This window comes from Anabrus simplex, chromosome 14 (assembly GCF_040414725.1).
Source record: "Anabrus simplex isolate iqAnaSimp1 chromosome 14, ASM4041472v1, whole genome shotgun sequence".
NCBI lineage: Eukaryota > Metazoa > Arthropoda > Insecta > Orthoptera > Tettigoniidae > Anabrus > Anabrus simplex.
This window is the reverse complement of record NC_090278.1, coordinates 83838966-83863934: the sequence shown is the minus strand read 5'-3', so window position 1 is coordinate 83863934 and position 24969 is coordinate 83838966. Positions and strand designations below refer to the sequence as shown.

The 24969-nt window shown below is 38.7% G+C and overlaps 1 protein-coding gene across 2 annotated transcripts in view; it reads right to left on the bottom strand.

The window, feature by feature from the left end:
- Positions 1–518: 518 nt before the first annotated feature.
- Positions 519–24969, bottom strand: part of Uxs (UDP-xylose synthase) — a 53894-nt gene continuing 29443 nt past the window's right edge. For both annotated transcript variants that reach the window (XM_068230416.1, XM_068230417.1), the window contains 2 exons: positions 18693–18893; positions 519–3443 (listed from right to left, as the gene is read on the bottom strand). In XM_068230416.1, the coding sequence (XP_068086517.1) occupies positions 18756–18893 (138 nt within the window). In that variant the 3' untranslated portion in view covers positions 519–3443; positions 18693–18755. The remainder of the gene's footprint in view (positions 3444–18692; positions 18894–24969) is intronic.

Genomic DNA, 24969 nt, shown 5'->3' with positions numbered 1-24969 from the left:
TCGGTACAAGCCCGTAGATACATATGATTCAATTATGTGCTATACATGCTCAAAAACGGCATTCTAATTTCGATAATTTGAAATAAAATTTAGCTCCCGAGGCGATTCGAGATATCGAGGTTATATTGTAATATGAAAATAGCCTATCGTCAGTGCAAATAATACAGTACATTATCTGACTCCTTGGCTGAATGGTCAACGTTAAGGCCTTCGGTTCAGAGGGCCGCAGGTTCGATTCCCGACCGAGTCGGAGATTTTAACAGGGTCTGAATAATTCTTCTGGCTCGCGAACTGTGTGTGTGTTTTTTTGAACACTCTCGTTTTCATATTCAGACAATCACCACAGAGACACACAATAATTATTACATCCCTCCACACAGGGTTGGCATCTGGACATAAAACAGGGCCAGATCCATATGTGCGACACAGTTCAAACCCGTGACCCTACAGACGTGGGAAAAGTGGTAGTAGAAGAATTTTGTTTATATAATACATTAGAATTATATTTTATTTCCACTGATATTAATTTTGGTAGGTACATAACTGCACAAATGTCCATAACATCTCAGAAAAGGGAAAAAAGGCATTCAACTTTTAAATAGGCAATGGAAGCTAAAATAGGCGAAGAAGGCAAAATAATATGTAGTCCTACCGTTCCCAAATGAAAAAAATAAAATAAAAAAATAAATAAATATGTTTAACTCTCTTTGACAATTCGATATATCCATCCAAACAAAAAAAAAAAAAAAGGCATTTTGCCTAACTTCTGGGCTCTAGTCATGTATATTCCTGCTGTGAAAAATATTATGAGTAAATATATATCACAAAGGTAAAAAAATATTGAGTAGAATATGTCTTGTAATACTATCACAAAAATGCTGAAGATAAAAAAACAACATTTCTACATTGTTAGAAATGCTCTTAAGAATAAACTACCATTAGCAAAATAAAAGTTCAGATTAATTATGCACAGGTGATCTTTCACACACAATGTTTTACCAAACATTATCGTAACAAATACTTCTTTTAAATACTTTATTTAAAAAAAAAAAAAAGGGTCTATATAAAGGAAGGAAAAGTTCTGGCTCAGAAACGGACAATACATTTAAAATCTGCAACTGGATAAGTATATTTATGTATGAAATATTTTAACAATACAACTCTGATAAATCCATCCATACATTATTAACATTAAAAATTCCGTATTTTACACAAAAACCATACAAAAGTTATGCTATTATTTACAGCATGATTAAAAAGAAAACTGTACAAAGAGTATTTCATTAATGAGTAATTCCATTTTATCACTTTACATCATACCATTTAACAAGAATTTATTTTATACATCGCCATATTATCCTAATATTCAGAGTTAATGGTTTTTAGCATATTATACAGTTTACAATTACTAGATAATTACAGTCACACGATTCCTAATCATTCCAATGAATTTATATTTACAGAAATTTCATTTTACTGTATTTTATGAATGCTAAAAACCACCTCCTCTACTAACTGTGTATTTTACACGATGAATATGGAGGAAGGTAGCACTGCCATATGTTAACAAAGAATTTTGAAGTGTATGACGATTGGATTATGAAATTTTAATGTTCCTGGTGGGTGCGAGTTCAGAATTATGGGCTTTCTGACGATATACTAAGCTCAACAGCCATAAACATTATAAGCTCATACGAATACAATGCAGGTCCAAAGAGAACTGAATTTCATACCAAACTGTTGTTGCCAATTAGGGGTTTGAGAATTAAAAACTAGAAAAATGATGAAAACCTCATTTTCTATGCAAAAATGAAATTTTAAAAATGCCCATGCTTTGCTATGGTTTTAAACTGGACATTGTTTTGCAAAGTTTTAAATTTTAGAGATCTCATTGTCAGAGACTCCTGCAGAATACACCTTCAGTTCATATGTTTAATGGTTTTGTGGAAAATAATATTGGTGTTTTCACTGAATTCCTTATACATGGAATATTTTTTTAAAAATTTCTTAAATAACACAGCCCGCCTGGTGGCCATGATCGTTAAGGCGTTGAAGTCAAAACGGTCTGACACCGTGGTTAGCTGGTTCGGTCCCATTGGTCGAAAAAAATTTCACCATCAGAATGTTGGCGCGAGGGTAGGGGAGGTGGTGATATACAATTTGTGATCACTGGACTGTGTACCAAAAGCCTGGATTAAATTCCAAACCTCGTTGCAATGCTCATATGGAGTGAGGGCATATGACGCTGTTGATGGTGATTCGTCCGTCGGATGGAGACGTTAAGCCTCGAGCAGACCCCTTGGTGTTATTCGACAGGAGTAGGCTATGTGCCGGCATCGGGTTTCACGCTCTCCCTTCCATATATCATGTCATTCATTTTATCTCATTAACTCCTCTGATGAGGTTGATGTCAAGAAGGGCAACCAGTCATAAAAACCTGCCAAGACAGATTCATCTCACCTCATACAGGAACGGGACAAGGGTTGGACGAACATTTCTTACATAACGTGTAGCCTTTGTGGCCCAGGCGGCATCGAACCAGCCTTTCATGGCTGGGTTCCATAGTTCAAATCCCGGCCAAACCATATGAGTTTTGCATCGGCAATGTGGAGGTGGGACAGGTTTTTCCCCGACTACTCTGGTTTTCCCTGTCATCTTTGATTCCAGCAACACCCTTCAATATAATTTCATCTGTCAGTCATTAATCATTGCCAAGGAGTGCAAAAGGCTTTGGCAGTCGGCACAATTCCTATCCTCACCGCTAGATAGGGGCTTCGTTCATTCCATTCCTGACCCGGTCAAATTACTGGAAGAAGGCTGAGGATTAAAACTTTTCATTATTGAAATACCCGAGAGAATATAAAAGAGCAATCGTCAGGTGAAATTAAGGCTTCACGTATCAAACAGACCCAGAAGAATGAATATCTTAATTTTCTGGCCTTAACTTCCAAATAATTCCCTTAAGATTTAAAGCTCTCCAAATTTTGTCTTATTTAACACCTAGGACACAGACGTAACCATCATGTGGAATTTTAACTTAGTAATTCAAATGGGCGCACACTGCCATTTTTTGATGGATGCATTACTTTTGCATCAGTCTCTAGGCACAGGCCAGAGTAAAAAATGTAGCTACTACAGAAGTCTCAGTCTCACGGATGGCTGTCACAATACGGAAACTGCTGGGGGTATGAGTAGTGCTGAGTGCTGACATTCAGAGCATAACCAGTGCGCTGGATTGTTATGAAAGGTGTTGCTCATAGGGTCAGTCGTGTTGCAATAGCACTTTCTGAACCAATGAGGAAAGCAATGGCAAACTACCTCACTCCTCACCTTGCCTAGTACGCCTCATTTTGGTGCTGCCAATGGTCTTTTGCAGTTTCCCTCTAATAGCATAACCTCTGGTGGTGCTATTCGAGGATCCAACCAGCCTCCAGGCTGACAACCTATAAGACAGACAATTCAAACGGTTTCAGAGAAATATTTTGACAAATACTTCTTATGGCTGGAGGTCATCTGAAAATTTGCATTACGGAAGTTAGTTTAACGGAAGTGTAATCCTAGCAACCGTCCGGGCTGGTGGTCATCTGAAATTAGTAGCCGTTAATGGATGGCCATGACCAAGAGACACATTTATGTTAATTTGATTTTCACAAGGATTTCTTTTTTAACGTATACTTACGTTCCTAGATAACGGGTACCGATACAGTGCACAAAGACCTGAAAGCTGTAAGACTACATCCAGACATGGCCCGAAACCGAATTAAATGGGACACAATGAATCCACACAGCGGACCAAGCAACCAGGCAGGACAAACGCTACAGAAGAAGACGACTGCATTTTATTGCCATTTTATATAAATTTTAACCTCATAGGCTGCAAGTTTATTTTGAGTTTTAACAAGTATTACTTTTTGGTAAAGAGATTTCATTCTTAACTTGTCAATTTCCATACAATATTTCTTCCATATTCATCATTATTGCCAGTAATTTTCTACTATATAAAGCTAACACAATGCCATACCGCTATCACATATGTCACAGAAAATTCAGTCTATGGTCCCATTAGTTTAAGTCCAGTGATCATTTTGACAAACAAAAAGGACAAAAAGTCATTCAATTATATATACAAGTTACTCACCTTCCTAAGCCTTTTCTTTCATTACAGCATTCAATGTTATATTTATAACAAAAAAACAAAAAGAAGTTGCGTTCTAAAGGCTTATATAACACACTATCTATAGAGGCTGCTTAGTATACAAAAGTAATTTCATAAAATTTAGTTAGTAGGATCTAAAACCAATACATTATTTAATTATTTATTGTATTTATTTATTAAAAGTACTTTGTGTGGGATTCATTGCCATCCACAAACTCTGCTGCCAAAGAAATACAAATCACCAGTCAGCTTTTCCTGGCTTCCTGGATGAACACCTTGTGTTTCTTGCTTGTTGCTTTAAGGGGCCTAACATCGAAGGTCATCAGCCCACCCTGTGTTTCAGCATTTTATTTAAATTATAAAGAAAATAATTCTTATACATCAACAAAATATAACTGGATTCAGTTTTATCGTTGGAAAATCTAAAATCTTTGAATTTTTAGTAGTAATAATATTTGTGACATTCCCAAGAAAACCATACCTAAGATGTGCTACAAAACTGTATAGGATCTTTATATGCATTTCCAGCCTAGAAAAGCCAAGAATAACGGCTGAGAGGATTCGTCGTGTTAACCATGCGACACCTCGTAATCTGCAGGCCTTTGGGCTGAGCAGCTGTCGCTTGGGTTTTATATGAATTTGCCTATTTTAATTTCCTAAGAATAAAGCAGCTAAATACTCATTAAAATAATTTTTTCATGCCTGATACTGACATTCCTCTACCAAATGAAACAGTTATATTGCCTTAGATATTAACTAAAGAGTGACCCATATAAAACAGGTGATTTTAAAAATACCATTTCTTTGTTGAGACTACACAGATTTAGGAGGGGATTAAAATGACACAAACTATGCAAGTTTAGTCCTGCGAAGTATCAGAGTGATGTCGCCATAGTCCATACACTGATTTTTCCCCCTCCATTTTGAAACTAAACCCCATCACCACTACACAAGGGGCATTCTAAAGAAAACATTGTGCCCGCATTCCTCTGAAGAGAGAGAGAGAGAGATAATCTTGGTCCAAGGAAGTTGGAAGCAACAGGTCCTTTGTAAATGATACTGGGAAGCATGGAACTTCTCATTTACAAAATATGGCGGAAGATGCCAACTTCGTAAATCCTTAGGTAATATCTCAGTAGACAGATTAATCCTACACCACATCAAATAAGTTTCTCGCCATAATCGACAGTTTCTTTGATGACCAAATAATTTCACAGACTTTATGGCCTCCCAGATCATCCAACTTCATGCCAAAGATATTTTCCTGTGTTTATCGTAATTGGCCAAGAACAATTGATGATATGAATAAGAATACTGACCCAGAGCTGATGCAGAAAACTGCCAGAAATGCGCAGTGATAGGTACGGATATATTTACAGGCAAGAGGTCACTTTCAGCATCTGCTCTGAGGGTAAGCAATTCTTGTACTGATACAGATATTTACAAAAACTTCCCTCAGTGGGAGGTCACCACAATGGACAAAGCATAAAGAGATAACAAAATGTATAATTCTGGCTTGCAACGATAATTTTACTGTTTACATTATTCTTATAATGTCAATAAGTACAAGAGTTATAGCATATAGCAATGATTTCTAAGCAATGAAACTGAACCTCCTAAAGCTAACAAAGAAATAGCAGTTTTGGAATGTCTAAGTTAAACTGCTTCCAAAAATTTGCAATGAATCTTGAAATAGTCCCTTCAGCACCTACAAATATTTAGCAATTACTGAATGTTAGTAGCTATCAAACCAAACAGAAATAAGAGAGTATCAAAAAATCCCATTCTATACGAACCATTCTGGATGCTGTTCCATTAGAATACCATTTGAAATCAATTTTAACAAATTTAGACAAAGAATGTGAAACTTATGGCAAATGTGCAGTTTTCAAGGCAGAGATTTTTGGTTTCTAATAAAACATTGTTATATTATGTACTTTGCCTTTGCTGGCGGGACCTAGTGTTTACAGTGCACTATGTCTTCTGGTATGGGCTAGAGCAATTTTGTTACTTTCATTGACCTGTCTCAGCTTTATCCTCGGCTTTGACAAAATGAAAGTGACTGAGGTATGAGTGATGCTAGTAATGCCATTCCATCTGCAGCCAGTCCCTGCTATGAATGGTGTGAAAATATTGCTCATAGGGTCGGTTGGTGCATGCATTTCAGTGGGCTTGGCAGACATATGTAATAGCAACTTCTGGCTTGGTGAGGAAAGCAACGGGAAACTACCCCACTCCTCATTTCCCTAGTACGCCTCTTCAGTGATGCCTAGGCCATCTATGACAGCTGATGGCAGAGCTGTTGAGGATCCAACCAGCCTTCGGGCTGAGGACTAAACATACATACATTCATACATACATACATACATACATACATATTATGTACTACCACAACATCAAATAAACAGCAAATTATATTTTTCAACCGCAGGTATAATTTCCTGGTGACTGTCACAAATTGTCTGGCTTCAGATACCCTACGCAAGATATTTGATTTGACACCATTAAGGCCAACTGCATGTCAATTTTAACGTTCCTTTGTGCTCTTCCTAATGACAGAGAAACTGGAACTTTATTGGGAAATGTACATCTATGTTTTAATCAATTTTATTTAGTAAGGTGGCAAAATATGTCCATTAACACTGATAAAACCCACCAGCATTGACAGGGGAGTCCGTATTTTTATTAATTCTGAAACCACGAGAGTTATCACAATGTCACGTCCTTTTCTACAGGGCTGTATTTCCTACAAAAATCACCACATTACGTAAATTAAGGAAAATAATAATCGACATATATCAGTCAAAATTACGTATGCAAAACAGATGATGCCGACATATATCAGTCAAAATTACGTATGCAAAATAGATGATGCCGGATACATCAAATGTAGTCAACAAAAATTAAAACAACGCAAAATAAATTAACACAAACAGATAAAATATTAGCACTGGAATAACAATACCAATAAATATTTTTTTAAACACTTACAAACTAAAGTAACCCAACCAAAAATGGTCATAAAACTTAATCTAAAGCAAATGTGGTATATACATACTTTTTACAAAGCTTTTTTTCAAGCATGAGACTGAATGAATACCATAAATACCAAACCAGATTTTAGAGATATCATAAACTGCCTTATATTAAAGTCGCGGCCACCAAGTTAGGCAGGTCAGAGAAATTACGCTGTTCCCAAGGTTATGTAGCAACTGGCCAAGAAATGTCTAACTGAACACACAATTTCGGAGTTCAAGGCAGTATGTTCCGTACCAAGCTCCTGACCTTGCCTCATAGAAAGTTCCAAAACAAATTGTTCTACAAGCTTCAAAAAACGACTGCAGATTTCAGTGGTATAATTATTTTCCATATAAACCCCCTTAAAAAATTAAGAATATAAACCTCAACATGTAAATTAAAATCCGTAGAATCATGTATTGAAAATTTCATTAAGTGGCCAAGTTTTGTTTTTTGAACCAATAAAATTTTGTCAGCAAGAAAAATGTAGAAAATAGTCTGACTTAAATTTTTTATCTCAAACATGTTTCCATGGGTCTTTTAGATTTCCTGGAAATTGGCCCGGAAAGCGATCATATAAATGTAACTAGCCGAGGTCGTTCAGGTCGCACGTGCCAGCGAAGCACAGGACAAAGTAAATACTTTTGGATTACATATTAATTTGCATCAGTTGTATTAAAATATTTGTGTATGATTTACAATATAACTTGAAATATTTGAATACCATATATTGGACTGTGTGATACAGAAAAAGAACTACTTTAAAGAATAAGTTTACATTCAATTACAATGTATTAAGAATCAGTTTCTAGCTGCAAGGCAGTCTACGACCGGCTTCAGCTGGACAGCACTGCATGCTCAGCATTGCCAATCCGTGATCAGAGGTAAGCGCCTATTGACTATCTGGAAATTCTAAGTTCCCATGGAGGGAATTAGATTCTTTTCCACCAATAGAGCATATCAAAAATCAGATCAAAAATTAGATGGATGGCTTGTCCGGCGTTTGCTCTATTAACCAGCGTTTCGTCTTTGATATGCTCTATTGGTGGAAAAGAATCAAATTCCCTCCATGGGAACTTAGAATTTCCATTTGGAATTGCTAGGCGGGCATTAATTCCATTGTGGAGTTTTATCTCCCGTATGCAGTTATCAGACTGTGTTTCATAAATAAGCTTCTGATAAGTTCACCTGCATACACCCCAGCGTCAGTGGGTAGGGTCTGACACATCCCACTCTGAAGAGTCTAGTGTCAGACCTAAGACGAAACGCTGGTTAATAGAGCAAACGCCGGACAAGCCATCCATCTAATTTTTGATCTGATTATTGACTATCTGTCGCTTCGCTGTTCCCATACCTGACGACAGCACAGTTTTCCTCACCCGCCTAATTTGGTGGCCGCTACAACAGACTAATGTAAGGATAAAATACATAATGAAAACTAGACAAATAAATGTACAGACCTAAATAAATCAAAGAAAGGGAGTTCGGAAGGAGATTAGGAAGACACAAAAACATATGTTAGTGTAGGCAGAGGGAGCTACAGAATAGAGAGGATAGACAAAAAAGTAAAAATGAAATGTCTAAAACTGCATATCTTAACTTACGACTGTCTTCATATAACTGGGAATGACGAGGAAAGAATTCACCTATGTTCCATATAAACAATTTTTTACGAGCTTCCTCTGGGATAGCAAATGCCGTAGCCGTGTTGAAACACCGGATCCCGTGAGATCTCCGAAGTTAAGCAACATTGGGCGTGGTCAGGAGTTGGATGGGTTACCACGCGCTGTTGGTGGGGGGTAAGGGAATGGAGGAGCGGAAAGGAACTGGCCACCCTACTGCATGTAAACTCCGGCTCAGAAACACCTCTGTGGAGGTTCGGACCTGCCTTCGGGCAGAATAACCCTTACCTTACCTCTGGGATCAGCGGAAGAGTGTCGGATTCCACGATAAATAAGTTCAAACCTAGCAGATGTAGCCAGATTTTTGAAAGACAGAAAGTTTGCTGGTGGCTTTATGTTGCACCGACACAGGTAGGTCTTATGGCAATGATGAGATAGGAAATGTCTAGGAGTTGGAAGGAAGCGGGTCGTGGCCTTAATTGAGGTACAGCCCCAGCATTTGCCTGGTGTGAAAATGGGAAACCACAGAAAACCATCTTCAGGGCTGCTGACAGTGGGATTCAAACCCACTATCTCCCGGGTGCAAGCTCACAGCCGTGCGCCTCTAACCGCACGGTCAACTCGCCCGGTGAGCAAGTATGTGAGTGGGATGATCGGTCTGTGATAAGTCTTCCGAAAATAGTATGAAATCATGCTCCACACGTGTGAATCATCATGCAGTTAGATGCTATTACTTAGCAAATGCATAGATTAATATATTTGCATCACGCGCCCATGCGATTATGCAAAGTGCAATGCTATTTTTATCAAGTAATACATTAAAATTCGCAACAATTGTCTCCAAACAGCTCCTAAAATCTCTAGAAAATTCACTAGTTGTTATCTTCGAAACTCTGTCACTAAGTCACTAAAAAAGACTCCAAATCTAGCAACTAGTCTCTAGAATTGACTAGACTGATGTGAACGAACATGAACATAGCACACGAGAACGAGAGATTGACAGTCGATATATGCGTTGTAATATACAGGTTTCAATAAACATTGCACGCATTTCTCGTATTAATAAACGTCCATATTTCATTAGAAGCGGCCAATGAACAACGGACTTCCGGCCACTGGCGTGCAAAGCTGAAATGGTGGGATTTGAAAACAAATGTTTGAAGTTCACTAAAAAAATAAGCTGAAATCGGGAGAAATAATAAAATAATGAGGGGACAGGAGAAACTGTCGAAAGTCGAGAGCCTCCCACCTAAATCGAAAAAGTTGGCAGGTATGCATCTCGTGTTTTACCTGACAAAATGAATTAAAACTCTGCCTTAGGTTGCCCACGAGAGATCCAGTTCGCGCTGCCATCCAGCAGAGTAAAACGGAATGTCAAAATTAACACAAAGGCAGCCTAAATGTCTCCAAATTAAAATGCCTACATGCAGTAGCTAAAGCCGTATGATTATTATCATCATATTTATTATTATAGCTCCCTTGGTGAATCTTACCAAGCAGCACATTCAAACTGAGGTAGCAGAATTCTTGAAGGGAAAAATGAAGTTCTTTTGACATCTATGTCAAGTTTCCGAAACAAAATTATAGTGTTATTTTTAGAATATTGTATGTATAACTAGTAGCAGTGATAATGATATTTGACTACCAAACACCACTGCATTTCTTGATACCAAATTTGGAATTATCAAATTTTGCATTCATTGTAACTTGGGAGAGAGATCATTTCCTTGAATTTGGCAGAGAAAGAAGCCCTGAAATATCAGGCCAAACATATGGAAACAGCCCTTTGCCTTTGTAAACCCTCTTTTTCAGCACAGGTCGATCGTATGACAGACCAAATATGGCCACTACACCACAGTTGTATGTCCTGAAGACTTATATGCTGCCGAATGCTTGGCCCTCAACACACCACAGTGTGATAGAGAGGATACAAATGAAACTAAATTCTTTAAAAAAAGAAAATTTAAAAAAATTCTTGACCCATGACAAAATTCTGAGTCCGAAGTCAAATGCAGAGGTTTACTCTTAGCCTGAGAAGCATAAGTGTAGGACTCAACTGCTGACAAAGAGGATCTCAGGGACTGGTTCAAGAAAGAAGTACAGTAAGTTCAGAACCTAGTACACGGGATAAAGGTTCTTCCAGAAAGAAGCAGAAAAAGAACTAACACAGTGGTCTGGTCCAGAAAAGACCAAACGTGATCGTGACTGAAACAGTAAGTTGAAATAAATAAACAAATCTCCACACTATAAAGTCATTATGTCTGACTGACTGACAATAATGTTTACCCACTTCCAGATGAGCTAGGAACTTGAAATTTTGCAAACTATTTTTTTTTTAATAACCTGTTAAGTTCTTCAGTCTGTTGAGACTAATTTATGAATAAATAAAATTTAGAAAATACCTGAAATAGTAAACATATAACAACAGACCATATCTGAAAAAGAAATCTGTTATTTATAAATTAGTTTCCACAAACTGAAGAACCTAACCGTTAAAAATTCAGTCAAAACTGAAAAATACCTTCACAACAACAAATTTGGCAAACTTACTGATTGTGACTAGCAGAAAAATTCCAAAAAGTTCAAATGTTAACTATTTTACCCCCAAAATAATCAGATGTGATGCAATCTTCCAAGTGAGTTAGAAACTTAAAATTTGGCAAACATATAGCCTTTAGCCTGTAAATGATACATTCAAAAAAGTTCAAAAGCCGTAAGTTTTCACTCCCCAAACATTCCAAATGGTGGAAGCAACATTAAAATCAGTGTAGACTTTCTTTGGAGATTTACTGTAGCTTAACGGTAAGGCTAACCAAAAAATGGATTCCACAATCGTAATCCGATTTGGAGAGGTTTACAAATTTGTTCTACAACTTTGTCACTCCCAAGCATGTTAAACCTACAATGAATGACTGTAAATATATTATAACCAGTTCACTATCACTTACTAATGTTTACAAAACTAATATAAGACCTTGTATGAAACAGTATGGAGTGGCGCCTCATGTCGGTATTAATGTTATTTGCTTTATGTCCCACTAACTACTTTTACGGTTTACAGAGACGCCGAAGTGCCGGAATTTTGTCACTGCAGGAGTTCCTTTACGTGCCACTAAATCTACCGGCATGAAACTGACGTATTTGATGACAGAAGAAATCGAAACCATTACAATAATTCAAGAATAAGATCAGAATCAAACAAACTAAATCTATTACTGATTAGTTCACGTTAGGAGTTCATTAATTGTCTAATACATTGTTACTGCCTTAACTGACCATGCAGTATGGGCCGAACAGTTGTAAGCTTGCATTTGGAAGATCGTGAGTTCAAACACTGCTATGAGCAGACCTGGAGATAGTTTTCTATGATTTCCCATTTCTTCATCAAATAATGCTCCGGTTGTGCCTGAACACATTGCAGATGGGAGACAAGTTTACTTGTGTTTGTTTGGCTGGCTGAGCGTTGCGTGTGCGAGACGAATTAACTCGTCCTCACGCGACTTGTGCGTTCGGTAACATCTGTCAAAACTTCTGAAACTATCTGGCGGTCAAGTTTACTAGAATATATTATAGCGAAGAATCGATACAGAAGATGATCTATCATTCAATATAAACGCTGGAGTAGAGTCATATACTGTATTTGGTACAGTGTATGAATATCGATAATGGATACAAACTAATGCACCCGAAATAATGGATGAATCAGTAAAATGGTTCTCTTTGTAACCGATGGATAATCATCATCATTTCTTCGCACCAGCAAACCGGGTGAGGTTGTGTACGAGCCTCCTCCAGTTTGTTCTATCCATCCACAGATGCTGCTCATATATGCGACACCAGTTCGCATCTCTAATTTCAAGGTCCTTCATTATCTGTTTTTCCCAAACATCACGAGGTCTTCCTCTTGGTCTCTTCCCAGGAACATTGTGGTCAAAGTATGTTCGAGGAGTCCTGTGAGGGTTCATTCTTTTCATGTGACCACACCATTCCAATCTCTTCACTTCTAGTCTCGAGCAAGCTTCTTTCCAATCCAAGCTGTTGTCGGATATCCACATTCCTTATTTTATCCACTTTTGTTTTTTTGTAGACAAGAACAGAGGAACTTCATTTCTGTTGCCTGAAGACGACTCTTTGTTGGTCCAGTAAGTGTTGCTGCTTCCAGGCCATATGTCAATATAGGTATTAGATATATTTTGTACAAGCTGATCTTGGAAACTAACAGAAATGTTTCACCCCAAAGTATTTGACATACAGCGTGATAGAATTTGGAAGCTTTCTGTATTCTGTTACTAATCTCTTGATGTATGGTATTGTCTGATGACAGAACACTACTTAAATACTGGAAGTTGTCTACAATATCCATCTCCTCATCTCCAATTCTTAGATGAACAGTTGGAGAGTTTCTACTCATCACCAAGCCAACTGTCTTTGTTTTGCTGATTTTGAGACCAAAGGTTGTAAAAGCTTCATGCCAGAGATCTAGTCTAGTTTGTACTTCCGCTTCTGTCTCACCCCATACCATTACATCAACAGCAAAAACCAGGGCATTAGTTGTTGGATCCTTTCTTCTTAACCGCTTTTAAAACTTCATCCATTATGATTATGAAGAGAAGTGGTGAAAGACAACTTCCTTGCTGGACTCCACTCTTCATTTCAAACCAACCTGACCTTCCATCCTGGACCTGGACACAACACTTGGTTTCATCATATAATCGTTGTACTCGTGCTATGATGTAATTGGGCACTTTCTTATGTCTCGAACATGCCCATATATGCCTGCGTGGTACATGGTCATATGCTTTCACGATGTCCATAAAAACAGTTATAAGTGTTTTACCTTTCTCCCAATATTTCTCATAGAGCATTCTGGTGGCAAAAATGAGGTCTATAGTTGATCTATGAGGTCTAAATCCATGTTGTTCCTCCTAAGTGTAGGTTCAACATATTTTCTAATCCTGCTCTCAAGGTTGAATTCGTAGATTTTGAGACCATGTGACAGCAGAGTTATACTTCTGTAGTTGGTACATTTCTTTCTATCACCTTTTTTCAACAATGGGATGATGACTCCTTGCTTCCAGTCATTGGGTATTACATTCTCTTTCCGGATTCTATTTAATACCCTGTACATCCACTGTTGTCCTACCTCTCCTAGTGCTTTGATCATCTCAACACTTAATTCATCTGATCCACCTGATGTGTTGTTTTTCAGCTTAGATATTGCTGTCTCTACTTCCTACCATGTCAAATTAGTGGTATTTGTACTGCCAAAATCATAAGGTTTGTCGTCTAATGGGGTGATATTTTCATAACAGTTCAGCAAAGTTTCAAAGTGCCTTTGGAACTCCTGTAGTATTTTAGTTTTATCCCTAGTCACCTCACCATTAGGAAGTTCTACAGATTGGATAGAGTTTGAGTTCTTCTATTCTTAACAATACTGTACAACAGTTTTTTATTTCCAACCTGCATTATTTTGGTAGCCAGATCTTCCTTGCATTTCTGCTTTTCAGCTACAACCAACTGGTTTATTTGTAATTTTTTCTTTCTGTAAAGTGACAGCTTCTCCTCTATTTCATGTTGATCTCCCCGCGTTCTTGCTCGATATAAGGATCTTCTTGCATGGTTTCTGTCATTGATAGCATGGATAATGCACAGAGTAATATAGGTTTTTTCGAAGGTCATAATAACATTGTCATTAAAACGGGGTTTCTCTTCTGCTACAGCGGCCGCGGTCAGATATGCATCTGAGCCTGACATCTCACTTTAGCCGTAAGTGCCCGCACTCTAATTTCTAATTTCCTCTTCTTTTCTCTTCAAGCTTATGACGCCTTTTTCATAGGGTCTTAATGTCCCATAACCAAAACGAATACTTAATGTCCCATAACGAAAATGAATAGAAATAAATATTTGAGAATTTTAACATTTCCTTAATGCTAAATGCGGGTTTTGCCCAATTATGAATTACATTAAATCGAATATAAAATAGCATTGCTCTTATGGAATAATTTTCGGGACTGGAAATTTCTTCCCTTAAATGCGGGTTTATGTAAAATCGAGGTCACGCAAAATCTGGGTTATACTGTATATAATAAGCTTCCAAATAAGACTGAAGATATTAGTCCTATCAGTTCATTTACCGCAGCTTTAAAAAATCTCCTGAGTAGCTGATTCTATAGTACAGAAGAATACATGCTGAAGTGCTGGAGATGATGCTATTACTTATTAACTTGTAAACGTTCCAAATATCTAGTATATAGCCTTAAAAATATGTTGATGCCACATTGATTATGTACATATTGTTAACACCACACTCACAGATTTTTATTTTGTCTTGTAAATACTGATTATTATTATTATTATTATTATTATTTTAAAAAATTAGGATGTATTGCCCTAACATTGAGGTATTTGGTGTTCTTGATTTTTTCCCTTTTTCTTCTTTTTAAAAATGTTCATTATTGTGTATATATTATTATTGTTCGTATTAAGAAATCACTCAACAATTCCTATACAACTGGCATATTTCAAAATATGTAATGTACAGTCTATGGAAGCTAAATAAATGGATGAATGGATCCCTCATGGAAATTTTACTTTAGGCATTGTTTTTAATTTTAGAACATACGGTGCAAGCTTTCTACCATCACCTGTTACAGTAAGCATTGAAGTACATTGTTCTTTCTTGCTTCCGGTAGCGTGTACGATAACACTCGATGTTCCTCTCTTATATATTGTTCGACTTTGTGGCATACGGAAACTGATTGGCACCTGACCTGTGATGCCTATTTGGGAGAGCATATAGTTTCGTTTCGTTTATTGCCTTTCTTGTATGGCGGGGCTCAGGCTATGTAGCCTGCTATTATGCCAAACCATATTATACAACAGCTTTACACAATTTATATAATAATGTACATGAAATCATTTATGCTTCTCAATCACAAAGCAATGAAAATCGATTACTTTTTGGTTGAAATGATTTGGCATTTATTGCCACAATGTTGTTCTTCGTCGAAAAGAAAGTCCATTTCTCTTCATCAAGCCTCAGCTAACCTTCAAATCCAAGACACTGATTCCATGTACAGCAGCTATTTCTCGTCCTTTGATGCTTGCTTGATGCTTGTTGTTTAAAGGGGCCTAACATCTAGGTCATTGGCCCCTAATGGTACGAAATAAGACTAAATGAAATGACAAATTAAAACCCCAAAATCCTCCACTGACCACAATTCAAAATATGAGGATGAAGAATGAATGGATGGATAGATGGATGGATATAAATTTAAAATGATCAGTGGAACCAACCCACAGCGCCTCACATGCACAGAAGCTGGCGTAAAACAATAGTATTACTGACCAAGGGACTGCTTCTATAGCACGATACTGAATCGATGATGATTGTAGTCAAAAGGGGACCAAAATCCAAGTCATCGGCCCCTCATAATGGTACTTTTCGCTAGAAAAGTAGAACCATGGTATTTGTCATGTTGCGGTACTAATCAAGGGTAACTTAAGACTCGCGGTATTCCACACATTATGGTACTACTCACAGGTAATGAAATTCGCACATGTATTACAGACCTACTGTGTTTCGCACATTGCGGCGCCACTGACAAGCAATGCAAACCTATGGTGTTCATCGCCTAAGTATACTAACCACAGGGACTCGTACTATCCCGTGGTGTTCCCCATATAGTGGGTACTAACCATAGGCAAGCCAGAACCATAGGTTCCATCATCCCATGGTGTCGCTCATATAGTGCTTCTAATCACAGGTAATGTAAAATCCGCTGCGCTCTCGCTTGCTACTAATCACAAACCTATTTGGTACCTAACATAGTGGTACTATGCGCAAGGAAAAGCGACCCATGGTGTTCCCCGTGTGGGGGTATTAATCACAAGGAGTTTCATGGTTCTAATATAATCATCCCTTAGTCGCCCCTTTTATTTCTCGTCCTTTAAAATACAGCAATTCATGAGAAACGGCATATCCAACGTTGCGTAATGAAATCATATATTTAAGCAGATCCTTCCCTACTTTTGGAAACTTGCTGCTTTTTGGTCCACAAAATGCTTTGGGAGATTCGTTGATCACTTAAAGTGATCTTCTCTGTTTACTCGGCAGCGCACATTGCATTTGGACATTGAATACTTGTGGCCCACTGCACTATTCCCATATGTTTCGGCGTAACTGATCGCCGCAAGTTTATATAATGCAGTATTACTCGAATACTTGCTCACTGTGGACTAACAAACAATTCTGAGATCACAGAAAATGCATGTCATGTACTCGAAATATAAAATACATTTGTACCAGACTGGAATAGAGCGTTACTAGCGTCACATAAGTGAACATTTCTTTTTCTCCACTTTGGACCCAAAAATATTGGAACGTGTAAAATATGCAAGGGCGTTACTTATGCGGGAAAATACGGTAGATGGTTTGGACATGCTAAGAGGATGGAAGAGGGAAGGATGCCGAAGTTGAAGATGGAAACCTAGATAGGAGGAGGGAGGGCAAAAGGGAGACCCAGACTATGGTGGCTGAAAACATTCAAGAATAGTATAGTCAGAAGAAACCTGGCTTGGAACACAGTTAAGGAGGAACAATGGTGGTTGGATAGAGGAAGATAGAATGGTGCCATAAATGTCCCAACCAGTTGGGAACTGGATGTGATAAATTAATGATGATGAAGTACAGTGCATATATAGAAGCGTCTCTTCAGTACCTGATTCATGCGACAAAGGCAGTTACATTGGCATCAACTAGCCCACATCATAGCACCTACAGCATACTTTGCACGAAAACCTGATAAGTCACGTTCAGTTAGCTAGGTGTAGTAACAACCTTAAATACTGTATACTGTAGGAGTGTGTAAATATGTCAAGCAAACATACATTCCTACAGTATGGTATGGTAAGGTTCATTTTCCTTTACACATTAGCACAAGAAAATGAACACAATGAAAATTATTCTGATGGACTGCATATCCTTATGTGGCTGGGAGATGTGACCAGTCTTAAGGAAAATAATGGATAAGAAGAGCATTGTCAGTTACGTGGTATTAAAACTAGGCCATTGATATGTCCTTTAATTTTGCATGAGAAATGGTGATTAGACTGTCATAAAACATTTTAAGATTATTTTCATTATTTTCATTTTCAAGAATGTACTTTTAAGGAATATAATTTTTGGCCTTTCCTTTTTTTGAAGTTTAACTTTTGTAAACATAAACAAAACTGAAAGCTGTTGTATTTGCCCTTCAAACTTACAGCCACATTGCTCATATTTGCTCTATCTTCTTCAATGCTTAAAATCAACAGAAAGAACTGTGAGTACAACACTGTTCCCCATGGCTCATATTTTTTAAAAAATGAAAGGAATTTTCATTCTATGTGGAATTCGTTCCTTCATCACTGCAACACCTCATATATTCATCCAAGTTAACTATGTAATAATAATGTTAATGTTATTTGCTTTACGTCCCACCAAGTACTCTTTTACGGGTTTTTGGAGACACCGAGGTGCCGGAATTTAGTCCCGCAAGAGTTCTTTTACGTGCCAGTAAATCTACCGGCACGAGGCTGCATCCAAGTTAACTTGTATTCATTTCTTGCACTCCAGTATCTCTTACCAATGCTTGAAAAATGCAATACTAAAAATGAACACATATCACAAAAATCCAGCAGAACAAGTAATATTAAACACATCAGCATAAATCAGCAATTTACATAAACAATGAAGCAGCAATCACAGTTTTTTGGGAAGAGAAAAGTAGGCAGTGAATAATACATATCCTGACTTCTTTAAACAGAGGAGAAAAAATATGTTCTATACATGAGCAAATACAGTAACTGAAAAAAATATGACTCACCCTAATGAAAAAAAAGGAACTAAAACTTACGACATTTCGGACTTATAGTACAACACGGATAGGAACACTGTGCTCGTTCTGTCAGAGGAGGATCTAAACATCAATATCGCTATGTGGTGCTACCCATTCCTCAACACTAGGATTGTATACATTACGTTCTGAATGACTAGCACGCTGTAGTTCACGACTGAAGTATGCAATGGTCTTGCGTAGGCCTATATCCAGTGGAACCTGTCAGTGAAGAAATGAAAGCAAGTGTGAGATAAGAGCAGAGTGCAACAAACATATTACATACATTAATCCACTGAATTCATTAGCTAGACAGTAAAACCTCGATAATTTGAACTCTGTTAATTCAAAATCCCACCAAAATCGAAGAAGATCTCGTTCCCGGACATGAGGGTGCGGTTTTGTAAGTTATTTAAATGGTTTAATTCAAAATATGGATCATTCATAATTTGAAGAACAATGTCAGTCCCATTACCAAAATTCAGACTTTTAATTCAAAATTGCCTTTACATTAAAAAAAAAATAGTATTTTATAAAGTAATTTAAATTCAAAATTAATCTGCGTCATGACAGAACAAGTCTTCCGGAACGTGCAGTGCTAGCTTCCCGCACTTTACCTCACTTAGTTGTGTCTACAGTATGCTTCATATTTGCTAAGTTCAAGTGAAATCCTAATACTTCTGTATTCAGCGTTTTAAGGAACGCCACAATATCACGTAACAGGCAGTGTGCGGAGAAGCAGAATCCACGAACATTGGCAATGCCCACAGTTGGCGAAAAAGTGTGGCTCATATAATCAATTCATACGCACCAAACAATACTGTCATACTGTTATCGACAAAGTTGGTGACCGATTAACATTTACTTGTGAGCCTGCATAAATCATTGGATTTAGTGTGAAGGGGTTAGATTTTATTAACATCAAGTCTTCCCAGCGTATGTCAAGTCGTCTGACAAGTTCTGGCGGAGCTATTTTGACCGAGCCAACCTGTTCGTCACGTGAGAAAATGGATTCTCAAAGCAAGCTACTGCACGTGTGCACAGCTGAGCGCCTGCCACACATCTATATTTATTTATTCACGAAGCACAAGATACAGCTTCACTGAGCAAATTTCACTTGCACTGTCAACAGACTAATTAACAAATGTAAACTTTCATAATAAAATGCAACAAACATAACAAAATATAACAAGATCAGGTACACAGCCTACTCAAGACAACTGTCAAATGGAAAACCATGAGAATGTCCACGTTCATAGCCAAGTCGTCGTGGGTCAAGATAACGGTATAATCCATTCACATCAACTTATCTTTAAGAGATTATTTACACCCCTCTCGAATATGCTTTTATTTGATGCTATATCAAACTCTTGTCTCCTATTAATATTGTTAAAGAGTGTTGGGAGGCAGATTAGGAAAGAGAGTTGAAGTATTGAGTGCTGAGTGTGGGGAATGTGGAGAAGGTCTTTGGTTCTGGTGGAGCGGGAAGGAACACGGAGAGAAAAGAGTGAGACAAGATGTTCCGAGCGGTAATGCCCATTTAAGATCCCGTGGAGGAAACTTAGGTCAGCTACCTGTCGCCTGATGTGCAGCGGTGACACATTTATTGCCCTTAATACCTGCTGCGTAGACAGATTTCTGAGCTTGGGGTTTCTGTTCCTTACAATTGCAGCAAAGGACACTGCTCTGTTTAACTGGTTAGTACTGGAAGGGGAAGCTGTTGTCCAAATCTGAGAGCAGTAGTTTAAGAGAGGTTGAATGATCGTGAGGAAGAAGTGACGAAGAGCAATGGTGTCAGAAATTTCTGTGAAGCGGTAGAGAATGCCTAGTAATTTCATAGCCTTGGTTGTATATGTTTCTATGTGGGTCTTAAATTGTAATTTTGTATCAAATATTACACCTAGGTCATGCTGTTGCATAACTACAGTGATGGGCTTGTCGAGTAGGTAATGTGATGTTGGTAGAGGAGATTCACGTAGTGTTATGGTCATGTGGCTGCATTTTTGTGGACTGGGGATAAGTTTCCAAGTACAGCACCAGTTCGAGAGGGCATTAAGTGAGGAGTGTAGCAAAGCTGCATCTGCTGGATTTCTGATCTCCCTAAATATCTTGCAATCGTCGGCAAAAAGTAGGGTATTCACTGTTTTGTTTGGAGACAGCAGATCATCCATAAACAAGGAAAACAGCAAGGGGCCAAGAGTACTGCCTTGTGGGACACCGGAGGTGACTGGTAACCATGAGGATGAAGTGCCTGATATTACCACTCTCTGCCAACGGTTATGTAGGAAGCCAGCAAGAAGGGTCAGAAGACTGCCATGTATATTAAATCGTTCGGAGAGTTTATGGAGCAACAAAGCATGATCTACAGAATCGAAAGCTTTTGAAATGTCTACGTAGCAGATATCCAGCTGTGATTTAGCTGCAATGGCATGTGATGCAAAGCTATGCAGAGTGGCCAGGTTTGTTGGTTTGTTGGACAAGAGCCACCTGGTAGAAAAAAAATCCTGCTTGGTTGAGATATAGGGCAAGGTGAATATGAGGAGACGCTGGTGAATCATTTTTTCAAAGATAAAGGATAGTGTGGGGAGAATAGAAATTGGTCGGTAAGATGAAACATTAAATTTGTTGCCTGATTTGAGAAGTGGAACAATATTTGCCTGTTTCCAGGTAATAGGAAAATAGCTCGCGGCAAGCTCTCTTCTTATTAAATACAGTGGAACCTCGATTATCCGTTCCCGGAAAATACGTTTTCCCGGAATATGCGTTCAAATTACGTGGTCCCGCGAGCATCGTAATTAAATCACGTTGTAAAAGTCCCGCATAATCCGTTCCTCGAAGAAACGATTTCCCGGATCAACCGTCCAGAAATTCCAGTCCCATCAACGCTAAATCCTCGGTCAATCGTTTTTTAATAAACTGTATCTCACGAAAAGACGGTTATGGCATACTTGTGGATCTTGGCGTTAATGCCCCGTCATTGCGATGTTTAGTAGAGCAAGTACTGTACCGGTACTGGAACAGCGATCGGCGGTCAACTTGCATAAGGGACCATCTTAGCATCGCATTCGGGGGGTATTGTTTAGAGAATCTCGTAAAATCATAAAGCAGACAGTAGCCACAACAATTGTAAGTAGACACTGCGCATTTCGACAGCTCTGCTTGAAGACGGAGCGAGTTTCGTCAAATGTTCGCACTTATCAAACGCCCATATTATGTCCAGGGTTAGATGTTTATATTTTTACACTTTTTCGATCGTACTGCCGAACAGGTTTTCGGCACTTTGCTCAGGGCCATGTACAGTAACTGGGCTTTCAGGTAGGAATCGAAACTGCTCCTTCTTAACACAAATTCAGTACTTTTTATATTATCGTACATGATTATGTTAGCGAGACCAGAACAGATGTTGCACCTTACATTGAAAAAGAAAGCCATGGGAGGTCTTAGGATTGCCTATTACCGTTTAAGTCCTAATGTAAGACTGGGAATTTTACGTTTTCGTGTTAAAATACCAAAAACCGCAGTCGTTTTATTTGCGCACGTTACATTTAAAATGGTTTGCATCATTTCCAACTCGTACTGACGTGCAGCGAGCGCGGTTTCCAGATAACCTCAAGGTCACGAATAATCGTAATTTCTGAAGTTGTGATGATATTTCTTTTATCTTTCCAATTTGATTGGATTTGTGACGGGCAGAATTGAATATAATGCATTCGAGAACTTTTAAGGATCGATACTTACATTCGAAACCATGTTTTCGAGTTCAACATAACCTTTAAAAGTCAATGTAGGCCTAATTTGCGCGGTACGAGATTTCCAGAAACTGACTACGATCAGTATACCGGAGACCAAATTACAATGACAGATTAAGAAATGAAGGGATTTCGCCATCATGTTGGGTGCTTTTGTATCTAATGTGCTTTATTTTATTAGATGAGAGGATTAAAAACTACTTGTGGTCGATTATCGTTTGGCTTGGCGTTATTAGATTTTTCAAGAGTTTGGCTAGCCTAATCAAAGTTGCTGAACTGAAAGAAGTTTTCCCCGGTAAAACTCAATGTAAAGTATCGAGATTTTGACTCGCGTACCGGTAATTAATGCGGTTTCGGGTCTAACATGCCTGCTTCTCATCCAGAGGGCCCGGGTTCGATTGCGACCAGGTCAAGCAATTTTACCTGGATATAAGTCTGGTTCCAGGTCCACTCAGCCTACGTGATTACCTTTAATTGTGGAGCTATCTAATGGTGAAATGGCGACCCCAATCAAGATAGCCAGGAATATCGGCCGAAAGGATTCGTCGCACTGACCATGCGTCACCTCGTAATCTGCAGGCCTTCGGGCTGAGCAGCGGTCACTTGGCAGGCAAAGTCGCACTGGGGCTGTAGTTTGGTTTGGTTTAGGAGTTTTTGTAAGATTATAATTATACATATTCCATTTTTGTGATGTTTAGCCAAATTGTTGATGGTTTTCATTCATTCCCGGACTTTCCGTTTTCCCGTGTTGTACGTTTTATTTTCACGGTCCCTCGAAAAACGGAGAATCGAGGTTTCACTGTAGTATCAGTCTGGTCCCTTGTGATATCCAGTGTTGATATTTGCTGGTAGTAGCCCGTTGTGCAGATACAAAGTCGTTAATTGCAGCTTGCAGCCAGTCGTACAAAGGTCAAGATCCGATTCGATATCAGCTATTTCGAGAAGGCTCCAGGGAAGGCATTCCAGGGCATGACACATTGCAAGCCAGGCCAGTCGGCAAGGCACCAGATGTATTGTAACGAGCATTTTTTAATTATAGATGGACACCCTAGTGCTGAATCGGTCGACCTAGGTTACCTTCGAGATTCGTGTTGGCAACCTTTGAAACACAAACTAAGAATCGGTTATGATCGCTGTGCGACATCTGGCATACACTTCACGTACTCGTACTTTTGTTGTTTACAAAGTAAAGCCAAACTCTAGAATTCATGCTAGGAACAAGTTTTGCACTGAGAAATGTTATATAATATTATATATTGTGTGTGTGCAACACAGTTGTTCGCATAAGATAATAAAGGTTTAGAAAATTCATATTGATCGATCATATTATCGATTCAATTCAGATTTCATTTCCATTCAGTTGGCAGTATTACCGGAACCGGCAGTGCTCCCTCCTTACTCCTCATCCCAGTACAAAAATCTATCGTTAAAAAGTGCGTGTACAATAGGTAGGGTGGTAGGATGTTTTGCTGTGGGGCTTTGAGGAGGCGGGTTAGGAGGAATGTAGCATCGCGAGACTGGTGGTCGCACAGAAAAAGGTTCCTGCCTGGGGTTATTGCTTTAAGTTCTAATGAAGAGGGCATGAGGTCCAGGGTGTTGGGTCCACGAGTTGGGTATATATTAAACTGTTTCAGTCCGAGGCCATTAATAAAACTGTCTATAAAATATGTGTCACAGTTGTTAGCTGACAGTCTGGTAGTTGGAGAAGACCACTTTATAGACAAGTTCAAGTCCTCATTAAAATTACTTCACAATGAGGGAGAGTTGAAATGACTGAGTCCAGGCACTGTTCAAGGTCACAGAATGGGCTGTTTGGTGGTCTGCAGAAACATCCCCCCCAAGTACAGGGCGTCGAGGAAAGAGGAGCTCCACCCACACTAACTCACAGTTCCGTTCGAGATCTATCCTTCGTTTACACGGTAACACACTGTTCACTGCTAACATCACTCCACCACCTAGAGTGCTAGCATCACTCCACCACATAGAGTAGTGCGATCACGATGAAATATGCTGTAATTAGCGCTGAGCGGTAGTTCACTGTCACTAGCCCACGAGAACCATGTTTCAGTAAGTCCAATCACGTCAACTTCTCTTAAGTCTGGCAGGGGTAGTTCACAATCAGACAGCTTGTTGTTTAGGCTTTGCACATTCTGACAATAGGTGTTTAGATCTGTTTTCATTTCAAAAGTGGTGGAATCAGGGTTTAAGTGGACATCTCCAGCCAGTAGTAGGAGGCAAAGCAAGCCCCTAATTGCTGAGCAAACAGGCCTAGGCTCATTCGGCTCAGAACTAGTAGGGAGGTGCCTGTAAGTCTGGAAAATGGCGCATCCAGTGTGCCGAACCAAGCCTGCCTTGGTGACGCACTTCCTTTATTCGTACTTCTCCTTGATTGTCATTGTCGCCATTAACGATAACATTACCCGAATGTGACATGAAACATAGTTTCTCATTGAAGATGGCGCTCCTGGGATTTTAAATGTGCTTCTTGATCTACGAATTACTATTATCGTGGATTTACTTGTTTCAACGCTCGCCTCTATGCTGGGAGT